Genomic DNA, 23581 nt, shown 5'->3' on the forward strand with positions numbered 1-23581 from the left:
GATCAAAAGAGGCGATCCGTGGACCATACAGGCTACCTAGACACAAACCGGGGACTGGTCATCCATGGCTGGGTCGCCTGGCAGAGGAAGCATGATGCTGAATGAACTTAAATACCCGATGACTCCAGGTTATATCACTGATGATGTGTCTAGGTGTGTGTGTGCGCAAATCTTTAATTAACATACCGGTAATTTCCAATTTTACACCATTTGCTACATACCATAACTGCAAGTAAACCAGTGCAATGACACCTTATTTAAAACACAGATAGTTATAAACAACAACATGAAATGAATTCGGCTCTGCTCTTGCAGCATCACGCTGCGGAAAATGATGCTACTTGATGAACTTGAGATGATGACGAACCAGAAGCGTTGAAACGTCATATATGCGCGACGGACCAAACACTCATGTGGGTAGCATGATGGATGTCGCAGTGTCCCCGGTTTTAGCTTTACGGAAATTTGGCTGCGAACAGAGTCTTCTGTCCCGACCCGACGGCTCTTCTTCTTTTGTTCAAGGTACGTGCCGTGCCGTATGTCTGCCTGTTTTATTTTTATGGACTGCCTGGTCATTTCAGTAATGTTTTCATTGAGTTCATGAAATGTAGTTATGCAGGTCCTTAATGTTAAAATTGTCGAATATTATCTGGCTATTATGTATTTCTAAGGTCTGTGCTCATCAGATGTGCGATGCTTCTGTGTGTCGAAACCTGTTGTTCAGGAGATACAAGCGTTTTAGCGGGCGTGTATGGACCAGCCGAAGTGAAAATAAGCAAGGAGATCTATGATCGAGCAACTCTGGAAGTCATGATCCAGCCTAAAGTTGGGCTGTCAGGTGAGCGGCCGCTCCAGCTATAAACGTGTTTTTTTCAGTCAGTGCTTTTATCTGTGCTGGTAGGACTGTTTCAAAACGCTGCTGTATTAATGCACAGGGAACTTATACCGACTCGGGATTATCCAGTTTATAAACTGCAGTCCAGCCAGCCCAATGAAATTTAGTTTTAAAGCATATTTAAGTGTGACATTCATATGCATGCTTTGTTATGGAGGCTGTTACCTTAGTTTTACGTCTACAGACAAATCGCTTGTAATCACTCGCAGTCACCACTAGGTGGAACGCTTGTTCATCAAACAGTGACACTGGCTTGGGAGGATTTTGAGTTACAATACCGTACGTCAGTCTTACGCTCTTTACAAACCCCGTACGTCAGTCTTACGCTCTTTACAAACCCCGTACGTCAGTCTTACGCTCTTTACAAACCGCTGTTGTGGTGTACCTGCTCTTTTATGACTATTACCCCTTGTCTGATACTTTCCTCTAAAGTGATGCACGTACACTATATGGATAAAAGTATTGGGACATCTGGCCATTACACCCACCTGAACTTTTATGACATCCCATTCTAAATCCAAAGGCATTAATATGGAGTTGGTCCCCACTTTGCAACTATAACAGCTGCCACTCTTCTGGGAAGGCTTTCCACAAGATTTTGGACTGTAATATGGGAATTTTTGCCCATTGATCCAGACGCGCATTTGTGAGGTCAGGCACTGATGTTCGACATGAAGGCCTCACAATCTGCATTCTAGTTCATCCCAAAGGTGTTTCATGGGGTTGAGGTCAGGAATCTCCGTGGGCCAGTGAAGTTCTTTCCCAAGAAACTCACCCAATCATGTGTTTAGGGGCCTTGCTTTTTGCACTGGGGCACAGTCATGCAGGAACACAGAAGCATTAAGATTTCTCTTCATTGGAACTAAGGGGCTTAGCTCAACCTCTGAAGAACAACCCCATACCATTATCCCTCCTCCAGGAAGTTTGGAATTTTTAGTGTCAACAGAGTGTTGGTGACTTTTATGTACTATGTGACTCAACACTCAGCGACCCCGCTCTGTTACTCTCTGTGGTCTGCCCCTTCATGGCTGACTTTCTGTTATTCCCAAAAGCTTCCAGTTTGCAGTAATACCATTTACAATTGACCGTGGAATATCTAGCAGTAGGGGAGGACGATTTGACCAGATATGGTAACGTATTTTTCACTTTTAGATGGTGAAGGTATTGTATCGAGGTATTACCTTTTTCCAAATTTTGGGAGGAGTAGCATGTCCTGACCCTTTATGTAATTAAAAATATTTTGATGATACATTCCATGTACAAAAGATACTATCTTCAATTTGTGTCATTTATTTTGCAACGAGCCAGAAGATCTTGATATTGCAGCTTTGTGGTCATGTGGTAGCTTTGAGCCGATTTTTATCATGGAACACAAAAACACACAAATGAAACCATCTTCTGCGTGTTGATGGCGGCTTCCTGACACCCGCAGATTATATACAATGTCCCGGACATTTGGATTTCAGAGCAGAGGGAGCAAAGACCCTACAGCTTATCTAGTATCTTTGGAGAAGGAGAGCCGCAAGGGGGACGTAAAATGTTTAAATGGTGTGTTATCCAGAGAACCTTAAGTGAATAAGGAGGGTGAGGTAACAATGCATCAGTGCAATCACAACAGTGACGTAGCTTGCATAATACTGAAGTTTTCTCCATGTCAGATGATTTGAAACTAATCCAGTTCCGAATAACAGAGGTGCTCCCCTTTTTTGGATGGAACATCTCTCCTCTCGACGCCTTGGCTGGTTGTGACATTCCACTCATGTCTTTATTCCTCTTTCCCAGCCTTTCTTAACTTGATTAGCCTTTACTGTGCTTAAGAGGCTCCTTTTGGCTCACAGTCACCATGCATTCATTTGGCAGTTGTGCCTTTTAACATGCACCTTGCATGAAGGCAGTGGTGCATATATATGCTGATTTAGCAAATATGTTTTACTTTTTAATTTGCTGCTATATATATGTAACTGGATTATTTTTATTTAGTTTGTATAATTACACAAAATCTCTATTTTGAATTTGATAGTTTTCTATCACGACCTGCTGTCAGAGTGCGTTTCATAGAAAATTCACACAATGCACATAAATCGGGTTATGTATTAACAGTATAGTGCAATCCATGTCGTAGTGCACAATCACATCGGTAATGACTATGGCACTGGTGAACCGCCTTCCCTATCTAGCAGGGAAGAAATTTCACAAACTGACTTATTCCAAAGGTATGACGATACCACGCTTGAAGTCACTGAGCTCTTCAGAACAACCCATTCTTTCCCAAATGTTTGTAAACCTGACTGCATGACTGGGTGCTTGATTTTATACACCTGTGGCAATGGGTCTGATTGGAAAAACCAGAATTCAGTGATTAAGAGGTGTGTCCCAGTACGTTTGTCTATATAGTGTAGATTTAGCATGTCACACATTTATACAGCTGGTTGAAGGTGTTGCACATTAATGACCCTTACGCCATCTTTTTTTAAAAAAATCTAAACCCCGATTATGTAAGTGCCGCTTATACCGTTGTTGAGTAATGATGTCGGCCTTCCCTCTCCTTGTCTCAGGTGTGCGGGAGCGAGCACAGGAGCACTGCGTCCGCCAGACCTGTGAAGCTGCCCTCTTGTCAACCCTCCATCCGCGCTCATCCCTCTCCCTCATTCTTCAGATAATCCATGACGACGGCTCAGTATCCTTAGTGCTGCGGCGGAGCCGCTTCGACTCCCTCCTGCCCCGGTCCCGGCACACGCTCTCCTACCTGGTCCTGCTACCCTTTGCTGTGCATCCTTCCTTGTCCATTAACCCCCCTCCACTCTTTGCACTTCCTTATCGGGTCCTCAGCTGCTGTCCTGCTGCCTGAACGCTGCCTGCATGGCCCTGATGGACGCTGGGCTGCCTATGTCCTGCCTGTTTTGTGGTGTGACATGTGCCATTGAGCAGGATGGCCACATCGTGACGGACCCCACCTCGCAGCAAGAGAAGGTACCCAACCTCAGTCCCCTCTCGCTGGGGTCTTACCCGATGTTTTTCATTCAGAATGTTATTCCCTTTCTCATGTAAAATGAGCAGGGTGTGTCTTTTTAGGGTGTTGTAATTCACTTTTGGGTGAGGTCGGGGTGACAGTGCCCTCTCAGGATACATTTTAACTGATTACCTATGATATTTCAGTTAGGTATTAGGGTGTATTCAGACAAATTATTGTTGTCATTAGTCTCTTTATTTATCTACACACCAGGAAAGCCGAGCCTTGATGACCTTTGCTATTGACAGCGCAGAACGCAGGGTGATGATGTCATCGACCAGAGGATCTTTTTCAGTTAATGAGGTTTGTAAGCTTTGTAATCTTTATAAACAGTGAAGCTCTTCTCTTACGAACTGTATGAGAAATTTGACTAGTGCTCGGTGGCTATGGCTCAGGTATGGAGTGTGTGCGTGCATGTGTGTGTGCGTGCATGTGTGTGTGTGTGCGTGCATGCATGCATGCCTGCTCGCTTGTGGAGAACAAATGTTCCAAAAATTTAGTAAAACCTGTTTAGCTTATGGCAACATTTTTCAGGTCCCCACAATATAAACCTCAATTTTATTAAATCTCTAAATGCAATGTAACTAAAAATGCCAAAAAGTATTTTGTTTGGTTACTTATGGTTAAGGTTAGGGCTGGGTAGGGGTTAAGGTTATTATAGTTAGAATTAGGATTATGCCCATAGAAGTAAACAGAGTCCCCATAACGATAGAGCTCCATGAACTGTGTGTGTGCGTGTCTGTTTGCCAGCTGGCCTTCAGCGCTCTGCTGTCAGGCCACCGACGTGGTTGTTGAAGTATTTCATGCTGTTCCATGTCCTTCTGCAGCTGCAGCAGTGTGTAGCACTCAGCCAGAGGGCGTCGGAGGAGATCTTTCAGTTTTACAGAGACTCTGTCCGAAGACGGTACTCAAAGACACTCTGATTTATTTTTCTCTCCAGCCCCTTTGCCTGCTTTTGCTGTGCTTGTTCTTCGTTTTCTTTAATAAAATACCAGCTGAATAAGAGTGCTGCAGTCATTCCTTCACACGGAGAAGACGTGGAACACAGGGCTTTCTTGGGCTTGACAGTTTTCCTATTTGCAATCTTTTCAAGATACTTTTATTAATTTTTTTTAACATGCTTTTTTTTTGAGCAGGTAGATGGTCTGTTCTTTTCAGTCTGAGTGTGAGTGCTAAATTGTAGGTATATATGTCAGATGCCTTTCTCCTGAGGCACAGTTCAGATGCAGCAGGACGTGTGACTTGGGCTGTCATTCCTGTGGAGAGGTGTGATCACATGAAGAGTCCCTTTACCCTTCATACAATGGTTGTGTCTGGGAAGCGATAGTGGGCCTCCAAGCTGGTATCTCTGTCCAGAGAGATGTTACAGAGCGCTGTCAGCTGCCTGAGGACAATAAGGTGTTCGTGTGACTCCGAGCCCTCAGGATGGTATCGGGCAGAGCTGCTGGATTTGACTGACCTTTATTCCTGCATGATTGCGTGTCTAACATTTAGTGTTAATACAGCAATGCTAGTCTTGAGCACTAAACACATTTTCTCTGGAGAGACGAGTATAAATAAAGCATCGAAACTCTTGGAGCTGTAAATGTTAGGTACAGATTTTACAATTTCGTGTTTAAAAAAAAAAAAAACAAACAAACAAAAAAAAAAAACACCTGAATCGTGGCCCTAAGCTGCAGCTAAGGGAGGCACAGTCCCCACAGAAACGTCAGCTACTCCCTTTGTGGGACTTCTTGAGTTCCAAACTCCACCGCAGGCAGGAATCCAGTCACGTAGCTACATACCTGAAGTGACAGTTCAGAAGAGAGCTGGTGGAATGAGGCACGGACCACCTGGTGACGGCGGGGTCACGCTGACGCCGGCTGACCGTGAGCCCTGCCATCTGAGTCCGCATGTGGCCAGGCGCTCGCAGGCCCCACTCAGGCAGCTGGGCACAGAAGGTCCTGTCCCCCAGTGATTAAGCTATTATGCAAAAAGTCAATTTGGATTCTACAGCTGATAGAAATTACTCTCAGGACTGGACGTGAAGGAGGGCAGGACCTTCGCAAGTGAGACCCACGTATAGCACAACGTTTAAACATTCAGATTCAAGAGGCAGGAAAGATTCCCATGTCTCTCTTCAGCTCCTGCTCTCAAAGAAATCTGCTTTTAATTAGGTTCCAGTTTTTCTAATCCCAGTAAGAGCTTATCATTAGCGTGACATTCCTGGCACTCCTTAATGTGTGATCCCAGTGCTGGGGGATTAGTGGCTGGCTCCTGTGCCATTGCAGCCGGCTGGCAGCCTCGTTCTGCCAGCTCCATGTCACCCTCGCGTCCCTGTCACACTGCCTCTCCGGCGAGGGTTTAGCTACGTGATGCGGCCTGTTTGGATTCTCATGCTACGTGCCGCTGACAGATCCACGCTGGTCTTAGGATGCTCACGCTTTTATCACTCTAGGGTGTCTGCCTTCTTGTAAGGGGGGGGGGGAGATCCATGCTATCGCTGTGACATGTCCCCGCCTCAACGTGTGGTCCGTACTGTCGTCCTCGTCAAGCCCACCGTCGCCAGGTTGAACCACAGGCAGGCAGCCATGTGGTTACCGTGGTATAGCAAACGCTGCTGTCCATAGTGATTACCGTGATGGAAATTTTGAAAGCAGGAGAAGAGGTGGCAGCACAAATCATGCATCAGTGCTCTTCTGTTTGCTCCCAGGTTCAAATCCGTCATACTCTAACCAGGTATATTCGGGGGGGGGGGGTGTGTGTGTTATTAAAGGAAGTGCCAGGCTGGGAGTGTGGGGGGTGAGCCGGGATGGGGAAAGGGGGTAAGTGGTATCTAAGGTGGCTTCCCAGACAGGTAGGAGATGAGGGCGGTGGCAGCACATATGTATGTGAGGATGCCGAAGATGATGGCGAGTACAGAAAGCCAAAGTGCCTGGCGGGAGGCGGAGCTGGCAGCCTGGAAGTCCCCCTGAGCGGCTGCCTTGTTGGTCTGTGGGCAGGAAGAGAGGAAATGTGACCATGTGGACATTTACTGGCAGCCTACCTTGTTACGCTCCACAACATTGACCACTAGGTGGCAGTATTGTGAACCCTACTTATGACCGGTAATTTTACTACTGGATTCTGGTATGTTCTCTTATCCATGACATCTTTACTCAGCCCCAGCTATCTTCTGCCCTGTACTTCCTCCTATTCCTCTTTCCATTTTCCACTTTTTTCACCTCACCCATTGTTGATCATTCTCCTATTTTTCCACCCAAGATTTTCCCAATTAAACCTCGACAAAGATTGCTGGTGTTAAAAGAACCATGCTGTTTAAACAGCCACTGCGATGAATACAGGATACACACAAAGGACAAGCAGAAAGGAGGCGAAAGCCATCTGTTCATATTGCTGCAATTACAAGTGATCATGTGACTGAGGTCTACACAACGAAACTACATTTCTGAACAAGGGAGAGAGAGAGAGAACCAGTTCTGTCTCACACTGAACCACTGGGCCTGCCTTTGTCCTTGATGGATAAGTGAGGGACTCATCTCTGATTGGTCCAGACCTGTCACATGGGAAGCCATTTTTCATTATGTATCTTGGACCATTCCACTGCTCTGGCCATAATCCAGTGAACATCCCTGTAATCCCTTATAAAATATAGTCTATAATTCCATACCAATTGATATCCTAAATTATCAGCTGTCGCATAGTTCTGCGCAAACTGATCATTTCATTGCTTACCGTAATCAAGGGGAGGATAGTGTTTTACCAACAGGGGGAAAATGGCCACACTGGTTCGATAAAGTGATTTTAGCAGGAAGCTAATTATCACCCTGTCTTGGGTCTTGCAGTTTTTGCAGCATTGTCCTCCCCTGCAGAGACCTTTCTCACCTCGGCATCAGTGACAACCCCTGTGGAGACTGTTGCCTGATTTGCGGGAGCCCCCCCCTGTTGTTTGCCCCCTTGTGCACCTCATTACCTTCTGGGAAAGGTAGAAGGCTGCGATCCCCAGGGGCCAGAAGCAGCACAGCATGGAGAAGAAGGCGAGACCCAGGTGGTCCTGCGGGATCATCAGGGAGAAGCTGCTCTGGCTCTCCGTGTCACTGTAGTCCTCACTGGAGGAGTCCTGGGGGTCAAGGCAGGAAGAGGATGCCGGCCGTCAGTCATCTTCAGAATAATATGGCAACTGTGCTTACAAGAAATCCACATGCTTTCATGCCAGGGGACTGGTCTGGTAAAATCCAGTATATAAATTCTCCAAAGCAGTGTTTCCCAACCCAGTCCTCAGGGACCCACACACAGTCCACATTTTTGCTCCGGTAGGGAACTGGGAGGGAGCAAAAACGTGGACAGTCTGTGGGTCTCCAAGGACTGAGTTGGGAAACACTGGGCTAAAGGAAAAAGGACAGTCCCTCACACTGTGAAATAGTCGTATTTTTGTGGACATTTTCTGATTGCAGTGAATAAACTGTTTCCCCCTTGGAAATGCTAGATTGAATCAAAACAAATTAGCTCCTGGGAACCTGCAGTGAAGACCTGGCTGCCGCAGTGCTGTTAGGGCCTGGTGTGATGCACAGTGGTGTCTGTGCAATCTGCTGCTTAATATGTCTCTGAGTAAAATGATCGAGCACCCAACACACAGTGAAGCAAGATACACCAGTCACACTACACATGAGCCCCACATGCTGCCCACTGGCCAATCACCATCCGCTGTCCAGTCACGACCAGTGCTTCTGAGGGACCCCCCACAGAAGTATCACTCTTCCAGGGCATTAAGATAAAAGCTCTGCAGTGACCACAATTTGTTGTGTACAAATGAATTTCACTGCATAATGGTAGGTAAGTCCTTGTGTTCAAACGGTCATTTGCACAGGGAAACATCACTGCTGTTTTTGTGACTTATCTCTGTCTACAGTTTGCACCTCTGGGGAGGGGGTAGCTTGTTGAGCAGTCGGGAGGCCAGCCATGACCATGAGACTCTCCCACACTCTTGTCATCATTGCCCTCATCTTTATTTATAGAGGGTGGTGTGTGGCTCAGTGGGTTAGGACAGTGTGCTAATGTTCAGAAGGTCATTGGTTCAAATCCCATGGTCAGCAGAGTGATCTCACCACTGGGCCCTTGAGCAAGGCCATTAACCCCCATTGCTTCAGGGACTGGCCGCCCCTGCTCTCAATTTTAAGTTGCTTTACATAAAAAGCATCTGCTGAATATGAAAATGTTAATCAGAACAGCACCAGATGAGTATATATTTATGGCATTCGGGCAAGCTGTAACTTGTATGTTCTTGATCAGGGTGAGTTTCATGTTGTCTGCAGTTAGCTTTCTTTCCTCCCTGCTGCATTTTCTGACACAACGTGCTGAAAATGGGTGCTAACCCGTCCATGCTCTGCACACCCTCAACATTGTGGGTAAAACTGGAGCAGAGAATAACCCAACAGCGTCACCCCCCACATGGGGACTTGGGAAGGGTGAGACACTGCTTCTCACCTTGCTGGAAGCTGTTTAACTGCAGAAAAATTCACATGTGCAAACCAAACTGCAGTCATAATTAATCCAAATATGCCGCATACAATCAATAACCCTAATTTGCACAGATACAGATTACTGCAGAACATCCTTCTGTAGGTGCATCAGGAAATGCAAAACACAGTGGATATTTATTTTCAATTAATCAATCACTACCCAATAATTAACCATGATTAGTATCTTGGCATTCATTAGACGTATCACACACCCTTGTGCAAATTAATTGAAACAAGTAGTGATTTTTTCACAATCTATTTTCAGTTTCATTCCAGAAAGCCAACAATATGCATTCATTAGTCACTTTTTCAATGTGTTGCGGTTACATCATCATATGTAGGAAATTTCATCACTGTTACATTTCCTGAAGGGTCAGGCATCTTTCAGCATGATCTGGCCCTGCACCATATGTTGAAAATGGGGAAGAATTTCATCAACAATCAAGGCATTTGACTAGCTTGGAAACTCTCTGGATTTAAACCCTATAGAGAATCTGCGGTCAATCTGCAAGCAGCACCTTTGTGCAATGGACTGTGTCACAAAAGAAAAGCTTATTCAGGCATTAATTCAAGTATGGTACCGGAACACCAAGATTATCAAAGACTCTCGAAATCATTGGATTCAATGCCAAATCACATCCAAATGCTACAAAAAAACCCAGGAGGTCATATTCTACATTGAAATGTTGATATGTTGAAATTGTTTCAATTAATTTGCCCAAGGGCATGCAGGATGTTAAGTACCCCCTTCAAAGGCAGAGCACCCTAAATTGTCCCAGGGTTTAACCCTTTGCTGTTCAAACTGATTCTGATGTAGTAATGGGGATGAAATGAGGTGAGACACTGAAGTCTCCAAGTGATGGGGGGCTTTTATGTATTTTTTTACATTCCCTCGTCATTGGTATTTATGGCTCGGAGCAAAGTGTTCAGTTGCAATAGGGACGGCTGCTTCCGTTCCCAGTATGCCAGCTGCCTCCACTTTTAGTCACACCACCAAGTCCATGTGGCCTCTGCTTGCCCCCTCCCCCAGCTCCAGCTCGGCTCCTTCATCAACCCCATCCCTCCATGGTCCCTGCTTCCTCTTCAGTTCAGTACTTAGCCAGCTGCACCTGCCACACAGCTCTCACTGTAGTAACTACAGTACCAGTCAAGAGTCTGGACCATGGGCATCGTTATGTCTGATCACTTGGAGCTGCAGCCCCAAGTTTTTTTTAAGCCAAGCCCTGAGTATTTTAGCCCCGATGCCAGGTAAACCTGACTTAGCCCCTGGTCTTTTCAGGTAAACCCGACTTAGCCCCTGGTCTTTTCAGGTAAACCCGACTTAACCCCTGGTCTTTTCAGGTAAACCCGACTTAGCCCCTGGTCTTTTCAGGTAAACCCGACTTAGCCCCTGGTCTTTTCAGGTAAACCCGACTTAGGCCCTGGTCTATACAGGTAAGCTTGACTTACCCCCTGGTCTTTTCAATAGCTAGAAATACCCCTGGTCTGGATGTGCCAAGCTGCCTACAAAGTAGGATGAGTGAGTGTTGCATCACATGACCTGGCTACCTGACCTAAACACAGTAGAAATGGTTTTGGAGGCGTTTGATCAGAGAGTGTAGGAAAAGCGAGCAGTGAGTGCTCAGCATACATGTGGGACCTCCTTCACGACAACTGGAAAAGCATCACAGGAGGCCACCTCATGAGACAGTAGGGTCAGCCAGTCCCTGGAGCAATTGGGGTTAAGGGCCTTGGTCAAGGGCCCAATGGTGGCGTCACTCTGCTGATCACAGGATTTAAACTGAGAACCTTCTGAGTCCAACCCCACAGAGCTGCCCCCATGAATAAATTAGTTTTTTTGAATACTTTTTTAGCCAGTGCTTAATTCCATATATGTCATTTTATGGCTTTGATGTTTTTATAATTATTCTAAAATGTAGATAATAGTACAAAGAAACCTTTCTATAGGTGGGTGTGTCCATACTTTTGACTGGTACTGTATATATGAAAATTCAATTCAGTGCTTGTCAGCGTGTACATGTCTGTCTGTGTGAATTTACCTTGGCATCTGTATGCAAACATACCTCATAGTCTGGCAGCAGGTCCTCCTCATCCTCCATGCTGTAAGACACGCTATGGCTATCCCTTGCACCCCCCAGGATTTTCCTGTCCAGCTGGAACCCTGGATTAATGTCCATAAAGGTGGTCTCCAGGTAGTCCTTGTTATGCATGGCGAGAGAATCGGCACCACCCCACAGCGGGCCTGCTGTATAGAAGGGCTCAGGCATGTTCTGAAGGGAGCATGGGTCCAGGAACTGCGGCTGGTGAAACTCAGGTGGAGCGCAATAATCCCTCCAAGCCAGTGGAGGCAGTATACCGTCCTCTTCGTTCCTTGCCAAAATTCCCTTGAGCAGTCCGTTAGGGCCATGCTTGGGGCTGCTGCCCAGCAGGGGATACTCTAGCTCCCCCAGGCTCTCCATCGTGTTTCACAACTAAACACAAGCAAGCCTTTTCTACCATTAACCGGCAATGTCTTATGTTTGGGCACCAGTCCGCACGGAGACTTCTGGAGACTTAACACAATGCCACTAAAAAAGCACAGTAACCATCCAGGATATTCCCACTTTGCTTTCGTTCCCTAGCTGACAGAGCCAGTGTTCTGTCCACAATGAAAAGCACAAATCTGTCAGGCTAAGAGTTCCTTCAGAGATGTTTGCTGCTTTAAGTCCTCAGCGCTTCTCCAATTCTTTCTCAAGCCAGTGTATCCTAAAATGTGTCTACTGAGGCTCTCTGGCTTCAGAGCAGGCACACGCTGTTCACCGTCCATTCATCTTTCAAATGAAAGCTTCACTTTTATACTTCATTTATCAAGCAGAGTAAAGTGTGACTGCAGGAATATTAACTGTTAAAATAAGGCCTAGATATGGGGGATTTTAACAAGCAACACTAGAGAGAGGAAAATACATAAGTGACATGTGGACAACAAAGAGAGAGACCATTGATCAGTATAGAAAAACATGTTACAGGATTTTTTTTTAATTACGTTTTGTGATTTGGCCCTCTTCTGAATTTACATGGAGGCTGTCCCATCCTGTTAGCTCTGCACTCTCCTTCACAGAGTCAGCCATCATAAGTGAATCACACTCCCTTCACAGTGATTTATGACTGTCTGATTGGGTCTTGCTGTGCTGTTTCTCCTGTGGGATGTGTGTTTTTAATTTCCCAGAGTGGAGCTGTCTGTCAAGGCCAGCTGAGGTGTTGATGGGCCTTTCAGCCAGCTGCCGCCCTATTGAATGATGAGGGTCAAAACCCGGAGCAGGAGGAGATGCATCACAGCCATCAGCCCACCACAGGTGGTTGACCCCTGCTGGTCGTTGTAGTGTGGTGCGCTTGGTTGTGATTATGGTGCAACTCTGAAAGTTTCTGCCAATGAACCGAACGAAGCAGCTGAGGAAGGTGGAAAAACAGAGAGAGTTTAAATTTGCGGGATCAGCATATAAATGTGAAATTACGAGGCGAAAAATTAAATAGGGTTAAATGTTGGTGATCTTTGAAACACTAATCTGTTTATGTGCTGCTCTTTCAGCAGGATGGATGTGTGGCTCTAAAGACACGGTCAACTGACCTCACTGTGGGTGTGCAGGTGTGATGCTGCAAAATCCCTTCTCAGATCCGCCCTGAAAGAAGAAAATACAGTTAGTCCTGTAGCATGGAATGGGAAAGCATTCATCTGCTCAGTGGGTAAAATCAGCCGGTCGCCCCAAGTCCCCTCGAACCCTTACATCCGGGTCAAACAGAGGTACAGTGGACCTAGCCCCATGATTTCCCACATTTCTAAGTTCACAGGGACTGAATTACTCAGCTAACCATCTGCTGAAGCAGGTCTCCCCTAACCTCAACCCTAACCCAAATGCAAGCAGAATCAGAACCACTTTTTTATGAGTAATTTCTTCTGCTGCTGGCCAGACACTTCACAACATAACATGTCATGTAAAAACAGACACATAGTAAAAAAGAATTGTAGTAATAGAATACAGGTATTTACAAGGTAATACAAATAAATAACAGGCCAGTAAAAGCAACAACAAACATACAAGAATATGCAATTTGTGTAAGATATACATACCTGTAATTTGATGTAATAATTATAAAACCCTAACAGCTTTATTTCTTGGAAATGTCTGAGGAAGCTTTTGGAAGAGGTAACATCCTCAGTTGTGCTTTTTTTCAGTATGGTGATGATGCTGTCATCCCATTTGAGGATCCTGAAGATGATGATCTGTAGAACAGTATTACCACGTCAGCGGATGCACTGCTTAAGACAAGAGGCAAGTGTGGAGATGGCTGACATCTAAAATTAATGATCATCCCTTTTGTCTGAACAGTTTAGGACCAAATTATTCTGAGTACACCAAACTGGCAGTTCTGTGACCTCTCATCCATACATGGACTCATCTCAAAGAGATGAGCCCTACAACAATGGTGTCATTAGCAAACATCAGAAGTGTAACTGATAGATAAAACGGTACATCAGTCATTGTTTTACAGAGAGAACAGAAAGGAGAGAGAAGACCTGTGCTAAGGACCATGGATTCTGAGACACTAACCCTAAACCTAACCCAAACCCTAACCCTAGCCCCAAACCTAATGCTAACCAAACTCTAATGACAGCCGCACCCCAAATGCTAACCCCAACCTGAACCCTAGCTAGCTCTAACCCCAAAGATACCCCTAACCCTAATTCTAATTCCCTAACCATAAGCCTAATATCATATTTTACCCAAAACCTATCCGAATCCTAACTCCAAATCCATTTTGAAAGGAACTGAATGGGCAAGATATACCAACAGAAACGGTGCCTCATGGTTCCCAGTCTTTACTTTCATTCAGCAGGAAATGTAATGTTGCTCTGAACAAAGGCCCAGAACTAAACCCAAGAGTCATTATCAAAAGCTCTGAAGTAGGCTGGCAAAGGACTGAGCTGAGAGGTTGATGAGAAAAGGCCAGCTTTAGTCAGGCTGACCCAGAGTACAGCAGGACCGCGCTAAAGAATGCAAAACAGACCACAAAACCACTGAATGCCAGCTGTTACCGCAGTTTATTGCTTTTACTTGTATTCCTGTGGTCACTGCACCTGCCTGGCAGTGCAGAACAACTGAGCTGGACTTAAAATTCAGGTGCAGAAGACAGATTGGGATCAGAATCCCAATACAAAGCACACAAACGCAAGACGCTTGCAGCGCCCACACATAAACAGGCACACATATTTACTCCCGAGCACACTGCATCTTTAAACACTGGCCCCAAACACCCCCCCCCCCTATAATCTACATCCATTCTTGTGGAGGGGGGGGGGGGGTTGGGGTGCACTCAGCTTTATTACAGCCGTCTCAGCAGCGCACTGTCCTGGCCATTGACCATAAAACCTCTCTGTCAGCTGCACTGTATGCTTGCCAGCCTTTCTGATTCCTGCAGGAGTCATAAAGTATAAAGCACCCAGGTCTTGGAGCACTGCACACCTCTGCCAGTCCACCATAACCCCCCCCCCCTACCTCTCTCACTCTCTTGTCACTCTCACTCTTGTGTTACCCCTCTGTCTTCATTATTCATCCTCACCGCTCAGAGTGTACGGTCTTTCCTCAACCTTTCCGATTAGCTTTTAAACACTATTAGTATTGGAGAACGCTTCGGCTTAGAGGTTGGTGATAAAAAGAAACCCGACCACCATAGGAAGTCATGTGAAAGGCTCTGTCAAAAGGTGCGACTATAGACATGGATGGTCTTGCAGAGGACGTGGTCACAGAGAGCAGGCATCAAGGCAGGTCGCGTGTGGTGATGGCAAGGTCAATGGTTAAAATCCTGTGGCCAGCACAGTGATTTCTCCGTTGGGCCCGTCAGCAAGGCCTGTAACCTCTAATTGCCCCAGGGACTTCAGGGACGCACAAAAAAAAATGTATGTCACTTTGAACAAAAACATCTGCTAAATAAATAAAATGCAAATGAGAGCGGAGTGCTCGCCTCACTTCATGGAATTGAGCCTCTCGTCAAAGTGTTATGTATACGTCTGCATGTGTGTGCGAGGTACAAGCATGTCTTTCTATCTTTTTTCCTCTATGGGTTTCCCCCGGTGCTCATTTAGCGCCATGCAGCTGGGGTCCCGCGTGTATTTCTGGAACACTCTGCTCTGGTCACGCACCTGCTCAGCCAGTGAAATGTAACCTTGCGGCTCCGGTGGGGCGTGACAGTCACGACAGCCCCCTTTTCATGGGGAAGGCACCAAAGCTGAGGCAGCAGCTGCTGATCCCAGCCTCCGCTCCTTTTTGTGTCATCTGCCAGCACACAAAAGAAGGCCTCCTCTCCAGACGGAGGCGCTATCTGCCCTCTGGGATGCAGATTGAGTGCACTTACACATATCTGCATGACATTTTAATGCACTTCTTCAGTCTGCTCTGAAGACAAGAATCTTTTTTTTTGAATGGGGGGGTTAGGTACATGAAAGAAACTGGAGCTAAATAAAATGTAATCCCACAGTTCTGTTAAGCAGAGTGAGTATGTGCGTGTGTGTTTTTGGAGAAGAAAGCGATTCAAACCCTCAATATAAAATGCTTTGACATCCCAGTGTGACCCAACTGTAAGTGCTTCATTTCTTCTACCTTAAGGTGCAGTGCACTCTCTTCTGCGTCCTTCTCATGAGCTTGTAACTCCCCCCACGAGGCTGAGTGCAAAAGTCAGCCCCCACGTAATGGGCCATTTGACTGTGGTGTGTTTGTGTGTGTGTGTGTGTGTGTGCGTGACTGTGATATGTAGCCCTTTGTCAGAGGGTGCCAGACGAGCATCTGACACTAGAGGGAGGCACATTACACGTGCGTGTGTGTGTGTGTGCGTGCGCGCGTGTGTATCCCTGAGTTATGCCAGGTGCACAGTGCAGTCATCCCCAGCGAGGGGACACATCACGCCAGCAGCAGTCTCTCAGCACGCAATCCTGGGCTCCCCTCTCTCACTCAGCAGAATCACTATCAGGATCATGCTTTGTCAGCGGAAGTGTGTTTGCTGTCCTCTGGTTGTGTGTGGCTGTCGGTCTGCTGTTATTTTGGACTCATATCTGCGTACGCTAAAATATCCCTCTGCAGGGGACCGCTTACCCAAGCTGTGTCGAGAATACGCAAGCAAAACAATGCTCACGCCTTTGACGACCACTATAGGAGTAAAATGCAAAGCTGTTTGAGCTCAAGAAGGACCACAAGCGAACAGCTCAGCTCTGTGAGCACAATTCTACAGAGTAAATCCTCCTGCCTGCAGAAAGGACTGTGAATTTCGTGCAAACAATGGGGCAGCAGGGATGGTGACATTATCATCCACTTCAGCCTATTCATCTCTGAGCGGGAATCAACCATGTCAGCATTCCCTCCTAATTTAACTCAGCGAAACACAGAGTCCCCAGACAATAGCGGCCACATACTCATTTCCGAATATTACAAAGTCTCCAAAACAAAACGCTTCCTGAATCGCTTCTGTTTCCCATGCGCTGACCAGTAAATTATTCAATCAGTATTATCTAGAAATACTGACCTGATTGCATGATTGTACCTCACGCGGTGAGAGAAATTAATTAATCCTTTGCAATTTCATCTCAGCAGCTACATCTGTCTGCAAAAGGGCTAAAGCGGAATGGTAAAAACACCAAGGACGACAGCAAAGGAATCCAGCTAGAACATAAACCAGTGAAGACCTACCTGTGCTCTTTGGACTCTAAATCTGATTGAGTCTTTTCAGCGAGTGTGGGATGGGATGGGAAGGGGGGGTAGAGCCCAGCCTCCCAATCTGAACTGTCCAATGGCAGCCCAGCAGTGGGTTTTGTGAAGGGAGCCGCGGTTCAGACGGAATGTCCCTTGACCTCCGGCTCAGTGGCGCAGGGTGAGCATGCTCGTCAGTACAACGACTCCGCGTCCCACGCTGGGAGTCTTACACACATTCTCACATTGATCATGCACATGTACAAATGCAGGCTGCACGATTTGCTGATGCAGGTACTTCTGAAATTCTCCGCTCCTCCCCCCTCTGCTCTTCCTTCTCACAGGGTCTAGGTGTTAGGCATGGTGTAGCTGCATGATCCAGTCAAAGCTGACTATTTACATCAGCACTGCTGGCTTCAGTCTATCCTGTAAGGACCCACTTTTCGATGACTTTCGAAGTATGTACTGGTGCTGCTCTTGCATCCGCCTTTATCCCCAGCCTCTCCTGCCCCCCCCCCAGCCCCCGCCCCCCAAGTCCCCTACCTCTCTCTCTCTTCCCTTTTCTCGCTTGTGTCGCTCTCCTGCTACTCATCCACACGGTCCTAAGTTCTGTTGGATTCCATGATTGGAAGGCTCCCCTCACTCACCAGGTAAGCCTCTCTATTACAAATGTGACGATGACATGCGCCACAGTCATGCCCTGCATCTGGCCTGCATCCTCTCTGAGCAGCAAGCTAACCCCCCCTCCCTGTCCCCAGACATATTCCCTGCATGGAGGGGGGTGTTTGTGCATGTGGACACTCTCCTGATTGCGTTCATGGTGCCCAGACAGCGTGTTCTTAAGCTCCTCGTCTCCACACGACCCGTGTGACCCAATTACTTCCTGCTTGCAGACTCATACCTAATAACAAACAGTGCTAGCAGTGCTAGATGCACGACCTTGGCTGTAGCTCTTCAGTTTCACCAGCCCCTCTCTCCTTCTCCATGATAAAATGTCTTTATGGGGACATCTCATGGCCCACAACACACATACCAGCAGGGATACAGGCTGCAGAATGAGTGTTTAACAGACAGTATGGGAGCGACGACAGTCACCGGGGGGCAGCAGAGTTTTTCTGAGGCGTGACTGTTGTTCTTGCTCGTGTACCCATTCTCCATGCCCCTCCTTTGTCTCCCGTCCTCTTTATCCAGCTGTGCCCACCCCCCATCTCTTTTTTCCAGCTGGCTGAGTTGCATTTGTCTTTCTTCGCCTCCATTTGTCCGTCTCTATCCAGCCCGTTGACAAGCGCAGATCGATACACCCGGGAGGCTGGATCTGGAGAGAGGGAGGGACGGAGGAGATGTGATGAAGGTGGTGGGGGGGAGGACTAGCATGGGGCACCTCCGGAATGGTGGTGCAGGGACTGAATGCACAGCCGCCCCCCACAGGAGCAGTGAAGCAGCAATCACTGTAGTGCTGGCCATTCCATGGGATTCTGACACTCACAGATACTCAGGGGCATCGGAGGGAGCACATACAGTACCCTGGCAGAATCAGGGCACCCAGCACTCTACAGGGGGCCCAGAATACGTGAAATTATACATAAATTCAGGAAGGAGGGGGCCTAGAATTTCTAACTACACCTCTGTTTACCCTTCTAAAATGTCTCCCCCTCCGATTTATAAATCCTTGGACCCCCAAGGTATCCAGCTTGCCCCAACAATTCTGGTACATGATTCCATCTGGATGTTCACCATAATGTGGGACTGCCAGCATAAGATGTACCTTAATCAATAATCACTTTCAGACAGTGACTTTGTGAGCAAATATGTAAAGGTTTGATTGGGCTACGACCATCAGCCATTGAGCAGCAAAATTCTGGTTTTGTAAAATTTGAATCAATGTGCATAACCCTGAGCCGGCTTGCTGAGATCAGGAGGTGCTGGATTTCATCCAGGGAGACTGGGGCGAGCGATGAAGCAGGTAGGCTGCAGCGGCACAAGAGAAACACAATGCCCAGAACTCCTCATGCTAATGACTTTACTATACTCTTTCAAAGTGGATTACAGAGTCAAGAGTTAATCGAGGATTAAGTACTCACTCTCGGGGTTGAAGATACAACACTGGGGACACGCACAGACGTATGGACATATTTTTTCAGAATTATCATCACAGTTCTTAACACTAACAAATACTGAAACAAAACAGGTAGTACCGAAACAATGTCAATACACATCATAGGTAGCCAACTGGAAATTTAAAACTAAACCATAAGGAGAGAAACAAGCCTCAGGAGCTGGTAATGAATGGGGTTATTGTATACAGTCAGTGAGTTTACCGAAAAGGGAGTTTCAAAGACTCTTGCCATCACTGTTCTGCCCATGGTGCTTGCAACATTTCCAGGTAAATTTCTTGACTAACAGAATCGTCAGTCTGACATCTATCATATGCCAGTGCAAGGCTACATCCGAATGTTCCTCAGAACATCAGAGAGACCATTCTTGGAAATGAACAGTTGGACAGTTACACTCGCTCACATACTTCGAGTCCATAGACGGCCCAAACAATCCAGTATGGCCTGGCTCATCTGTCCTTTCCTGTGGTTGTCTAGTGACACATCTATCATACATCCAGGCACACATCACCGGTGCTGGCACATCTACTGGTTCAGTCATTCATAGTCTTACTCCTGTCTTGCTGAGCAGTAACACATCTACTGCATAACTATAGTTTTACATCTCCATGTCTCTCAAGAGAGGTACAAAAGTCACAGCCTCTTGTCACATAAGCTGGAATGATAGTATTGATTCGTGACAGAAATGGCTTCCATATTTGTGACACATTTTCATTAAGGTGCTTCTGTGGCCCAGGACATGGACTCAGAACCAAAAGGTGGATGATGCCTGGTTGACGGAATACTCCAGGGGTGTCAAAACCACAAAGAAAGGGAGTTCCCTTTTAGGCACAGCTGAAGGAGAAGGAGGACTGACAGAGGAATCAGAGTGAGTAGGAGACACTCTGGAAGGAGATGCACCTGGAAGGGCGAGAAGATGGGTGAGCAGTGAGGGCGGGAGGTCCACAAAGCGATGTGTTTGCCTCCCCAGGCGATGAAGCGGAACCACGGCCACAGAAAATGACTTGTTTACTAAATAATCCCAGCAAACCCAACTGTGGTTGTTTCCCCTACACTGAGCTGTCAGGTGCCCCAGTTAAATGAAGAGTACAGGATGAGTCAGACGCCTGCAACATCCTGGATTGCTCCTTAATTAGGCCAACTCATTAGACACTTGTGACAGCCCATTAGCACCTTCTTCGTGCCAGATGTTTGCCAAAGAGCCTCCTTCCGGGGAAGTGTATGGTGCTCCTGCCTCACTGTAAAAATGGGTTAAAGGGACACAGAACGTTGCCATTGCCGGTGGAGTCAAACCAATGATTATAAAGGACATGTACAGTAGCATGGAGCTACAGGGCAGTGTGCATAACGAGGCATATTCAGTGAGTTTGCACAGAATGTAAGGCTTGTAAGGCACTATTGAGGCATGGACTTGGGCAGTATGCAGCACATGCACGATGGTTTTCAGCCACAAGGTTTTCAGGGTAAAAATCAAGACATGAGGACAGCACTAGGAGCAGCGCAAAGGATTAATAAACAGGAGAAAAACATGGACCAACAGACTCCGAAGCCTGCAGCTTGCACCACTCACATTCACATGAATCCAGGGTTTTTTCCCCCCAAGAATCCAATTCCTTTAAAGACATGTGAGCAAGTAATGTAATAAGCGCTGAAGCAGTCATTTAAAGGGGTTACAGCCACGAGCTGAGCCTCCCCGCCCCCCAAGCCACTATATGGTAGGGAAACTGTTAGTTATATATTTATTTTTTCTGGCAATTAAAGTGATTAAATAACCAGAACCATGGAGAGGTTGAGGGGTGGGGGTGTATTAATGGAGGTCGATTAAGAATAATTGCCGTTTGGTTTGTCTCTGGAGGACTCGGGGAGGACAGGGAAGAAAAGACAAAGCGCGGGATAGAAAAAGAGAAAGAAAGGGAAGCAGGGAGACTCTGAGCAGATTAATGAAAGTGAATTGAGAGGGCCATTTTCCATGCAATCCAACCCTCCTCCACAAACACATATACATATACGTGCATTTTTGTGCTGTCCTGAACTGTGCTTCTCAAGGAGGAGAGTTAAGGCAGGCTGCTGGGGTGAGCGTGTGGGGGGTGGGGGAATGCTGACGTCACCTCTGCAGCGCTAACTTTGCTCTGGCACAAGAAAGCTGCGGAGAAAGAGGAGGCTGGGGCGGAATGGTGCTCCCGACAGATGGGGGTGTGGGGACCTGATAGTCAGTCATTTTTGAGTTGCATGGAGCTGCAGAACTGGTTTGTGTTCATATTTCTTTGGATTCAAACTGATGTTAAGATACACAAGTGAATAAGGGTTACAGAACTAAGGAGTGGAGGGAACTAGGGATCTCACAAAGGGGCAGGGGGGGGTAGTTCTGGCTTGCCCTTGGCCAGCCCTGACCTGGGACAGTGGGCGTTTTATCCTAAAGGCCTCTGTGATTTATGAAGGCAAGTAGAGAAGGCAGCCAGGCGGGAAACACCAGAGAAACAGGGTAGAAATGGCCTCTCAATTATTCATTACTGTGAATGAGAGCAAAGGTGGGGGAGGCTACACAGGAGAGGAAGAAGGGGAAGCCTGTTTATTTGTTTATTTCTCTTCTCATGACGACTCCCATTAGCGGAGTTCTGTAGCATTAGCAGCTAGAGAATATCTGGGTACACCACACCAGCAAAAACAGAGTACGAGTTATTTCTGAACATCACAGCGCATAGTTTGTTTACATGATACACAACAGCAGATGAGAAGAAAGGAATTTTAATAGTCAGGGAAATATTCTAAAAATACAACCGATATTTTGATACACTCTGGCCAGATTACGGTAAACCAACATGTGCTGTGTCACGGTTAAAGTTGTCGGTCGTTCCTGCAGGACATGTCATTTTCCAGCATTTTCCAATTTGTGAAAACACTTCCCTGTCGATGCTAAAGGTTCTGGGACTGGCCTGATCCAGATGAACAACACTGCCTTAAAGGCAGCCTGGCCATCGATCACGAGAGGACGGCCCGTGGGCTCCTGTTGTTCTTCTGCCTGTTAATAATTAAACGCTGCTCTTCTGGAAAATCACATTTGGGAAAGATTTCCCATCCACTTACCTGACACAACAGATTGTCTGTGGCTGTCAGTGAGGTTTGCTGTTTAATACTTAAAGGCCAGCATTTCAAACACATGGAGCCCTGAGCTTGTGGACTCTAACAGGAACGGTGGTCCAGTCCCCTGCCCTACAGTACACTTAACTTCCCTCTCACTGTGTTAAAAATGAACCCTTCTCCAGCTCTGTGATTGGTCCTACTCTGACACAGTAGGTGGAATCTGCAGTGATTGGCTTTGCTGAGTCACTTGGATTCCCCATCCACACACATTTATTTTTGATTCAAGTCCCCCCCCCCCCTCCCCTGCCCCCAAAGTAAAGTACGCGGACTCTAAAAAGCCATATGATGACAGATTTAATTTCATTTGCTTACACTGAAAAGAGGCCATCCCTTCCAAGTGAGACAAGCTGTTGGTTGTTGATGTTGTTAAAGTCTTAAATACCGATAATGCACTCCTCTCTTTGGGTTTATGCAGGTGGTGGCAAGGAGACAAGAAAGAGATAAAAAGGCAGCAGGAAGGCAGGGGGGGGGGGCAGCGTGAGCTTGACAGCCGCTTCGCCTCGATAGCTATTCATTTATTCCCGTCTCCGAAATAACAGGGTTTCAATGAGCCGTCAAATGAGATGCTGGGCCAGAATCTCTGCTCAGCACAATCACTGCTAGAAGCGGCATCACCACAGCAAAGACGGGAAAAAGTGCATTGGGGCGGGTAGGTGAGTAGTGAGTGTTTGTGCTTTTTGTGTGTGTTTGTGTTATTTCATGGTGCTTTTGTAATTTAGCAGCCTGGAACCGCAGCTTGTAAACATAAATGTATTAGAAGATATGGCACTCAGAAATCACATGGGAATCTGCAACAAGTTCCTGAGTAAATGTTTTAAATCAATACACATGAGAGATCCATCCATGTGTATTGGGGGACAAGGTGGGGCCTGGAGACCATGCCAGGCAGCGCAGGACACAAGGCTGGGGTACATCCTGTATGGGGTGCCAGTCCATTGCAGGGTGCATAATGCATATACACAAACAGTCACACACACCCACAGACACCATTAGCGTAACTGAATGTCTTTGTGCTGTGGCAGGAAAACCTGCTTCACATGAGAACATGCAAACTCTACACACAGAGAGCAGAGGCAAGATTCAAACCGCCAATCCTAAAGGCGTGAAGCAAAGATGCTGCACACTAGGCCACTCTGCCACCCCACTATATCATATATGAAATGTTACCAAATGGATACAATTAAGAAACTGCAGCAAGAATATTGTTGGAA

At 46.6% G+C, this 23581-nt stretch overlaps 2 protein-coding genes across 7 annotated transcripts; one reads left to right on the top strand and one right to left on the bottom strand.

Moving 5' to 3' along the window:
- Nucleotides 1-63: 63 nt before the first annotated feature.
- On the top strand, nucleotides 64-4910 carry exosc5 (exosome component 5). The gene is made up of 6 exons (XM_023807193.2): nucleotides 64-522; nucleotides 725-838; nucleotides 3451-3572; nucleotides 3725-3865; nucleotides 4119-4208; nucleotides 4733-4910. Exons 1-6 carry the CDS (start codon nucleotides 390-392, stop codon nucleotides 4826-4828), a joined length of 696 nt encoding a protein of 231 aa, XP_023662961.1. The 5' UTR covers nucleotides 64-389; the 3' UTR covers nucleotides 4829-4910.
- Nucleotides 3371-22521, bottom strand: tmem91 (transmembrane protein 91). 6 transcript variants are annotated; one of them, XM_072701330.1, is made up of 7 exons: nucleotides 22314-22521; nucleotides 18149-18430; nucleotides 13509-13661; nucleotides 13008-13059; nucleotides 11467-12829; nucleotides 7858-8004; nucleotides 3371-6876 (listed from the first exon to the last, which is right to left on the bottom strand). In XM_072701330.1, the coding sequence occupies exons 5-7, from the start codon at nucleotides 11860-11862 to the stop codon at nucleotides 6721-6723; spliced, it is 699 nt and encodes a 232-aa protein (XP_072557431.1). In that variant the 5' UTR covers nucleotides 11863-12829; nucleotides 13008-13059; nucleotides 13509-13661; nucleotides 18149-18430; nucleotides 22314-22521; the 3' UTR covers nucleotides 3371-6720. The 6 variants fall into 6 exon arrangements, with proteins under 6 accessions (XP_072557431.1, XP_023662957.1, XP_023662959.1 ...); XM_023807189.2 differs by lacking the exons at nucleotides 18149-18430; nucleotides 22314-22521 and adding an exon at nucleotides 18017-18054; XM_023807191.2 differs by lacking the exons at nucleotides 18149-18430; nucleotides 22314-22521 and adding an exon at nucleotides 17116-17601.
- Nucleotides 22522-23581: the final 1060 nt, after the last annotated feature.

This window comes from Paramormyrops kingsleyae, chromosome 17, assembly GCF_048594095.1.
Source record: "Paramormyrops kingsleyae isolate MSU_618 chromosome 17, PKINGS_0.4, whole genome shotgun sequence".
Taxonomy (NCBI): domain Eukaryota; kingdom Metazoa; phylum Chordata; class Actinopteri; order Osteoglossiformes; family Mormyridae; genus Paramormyrops; species Paramormyrops kingsleyae.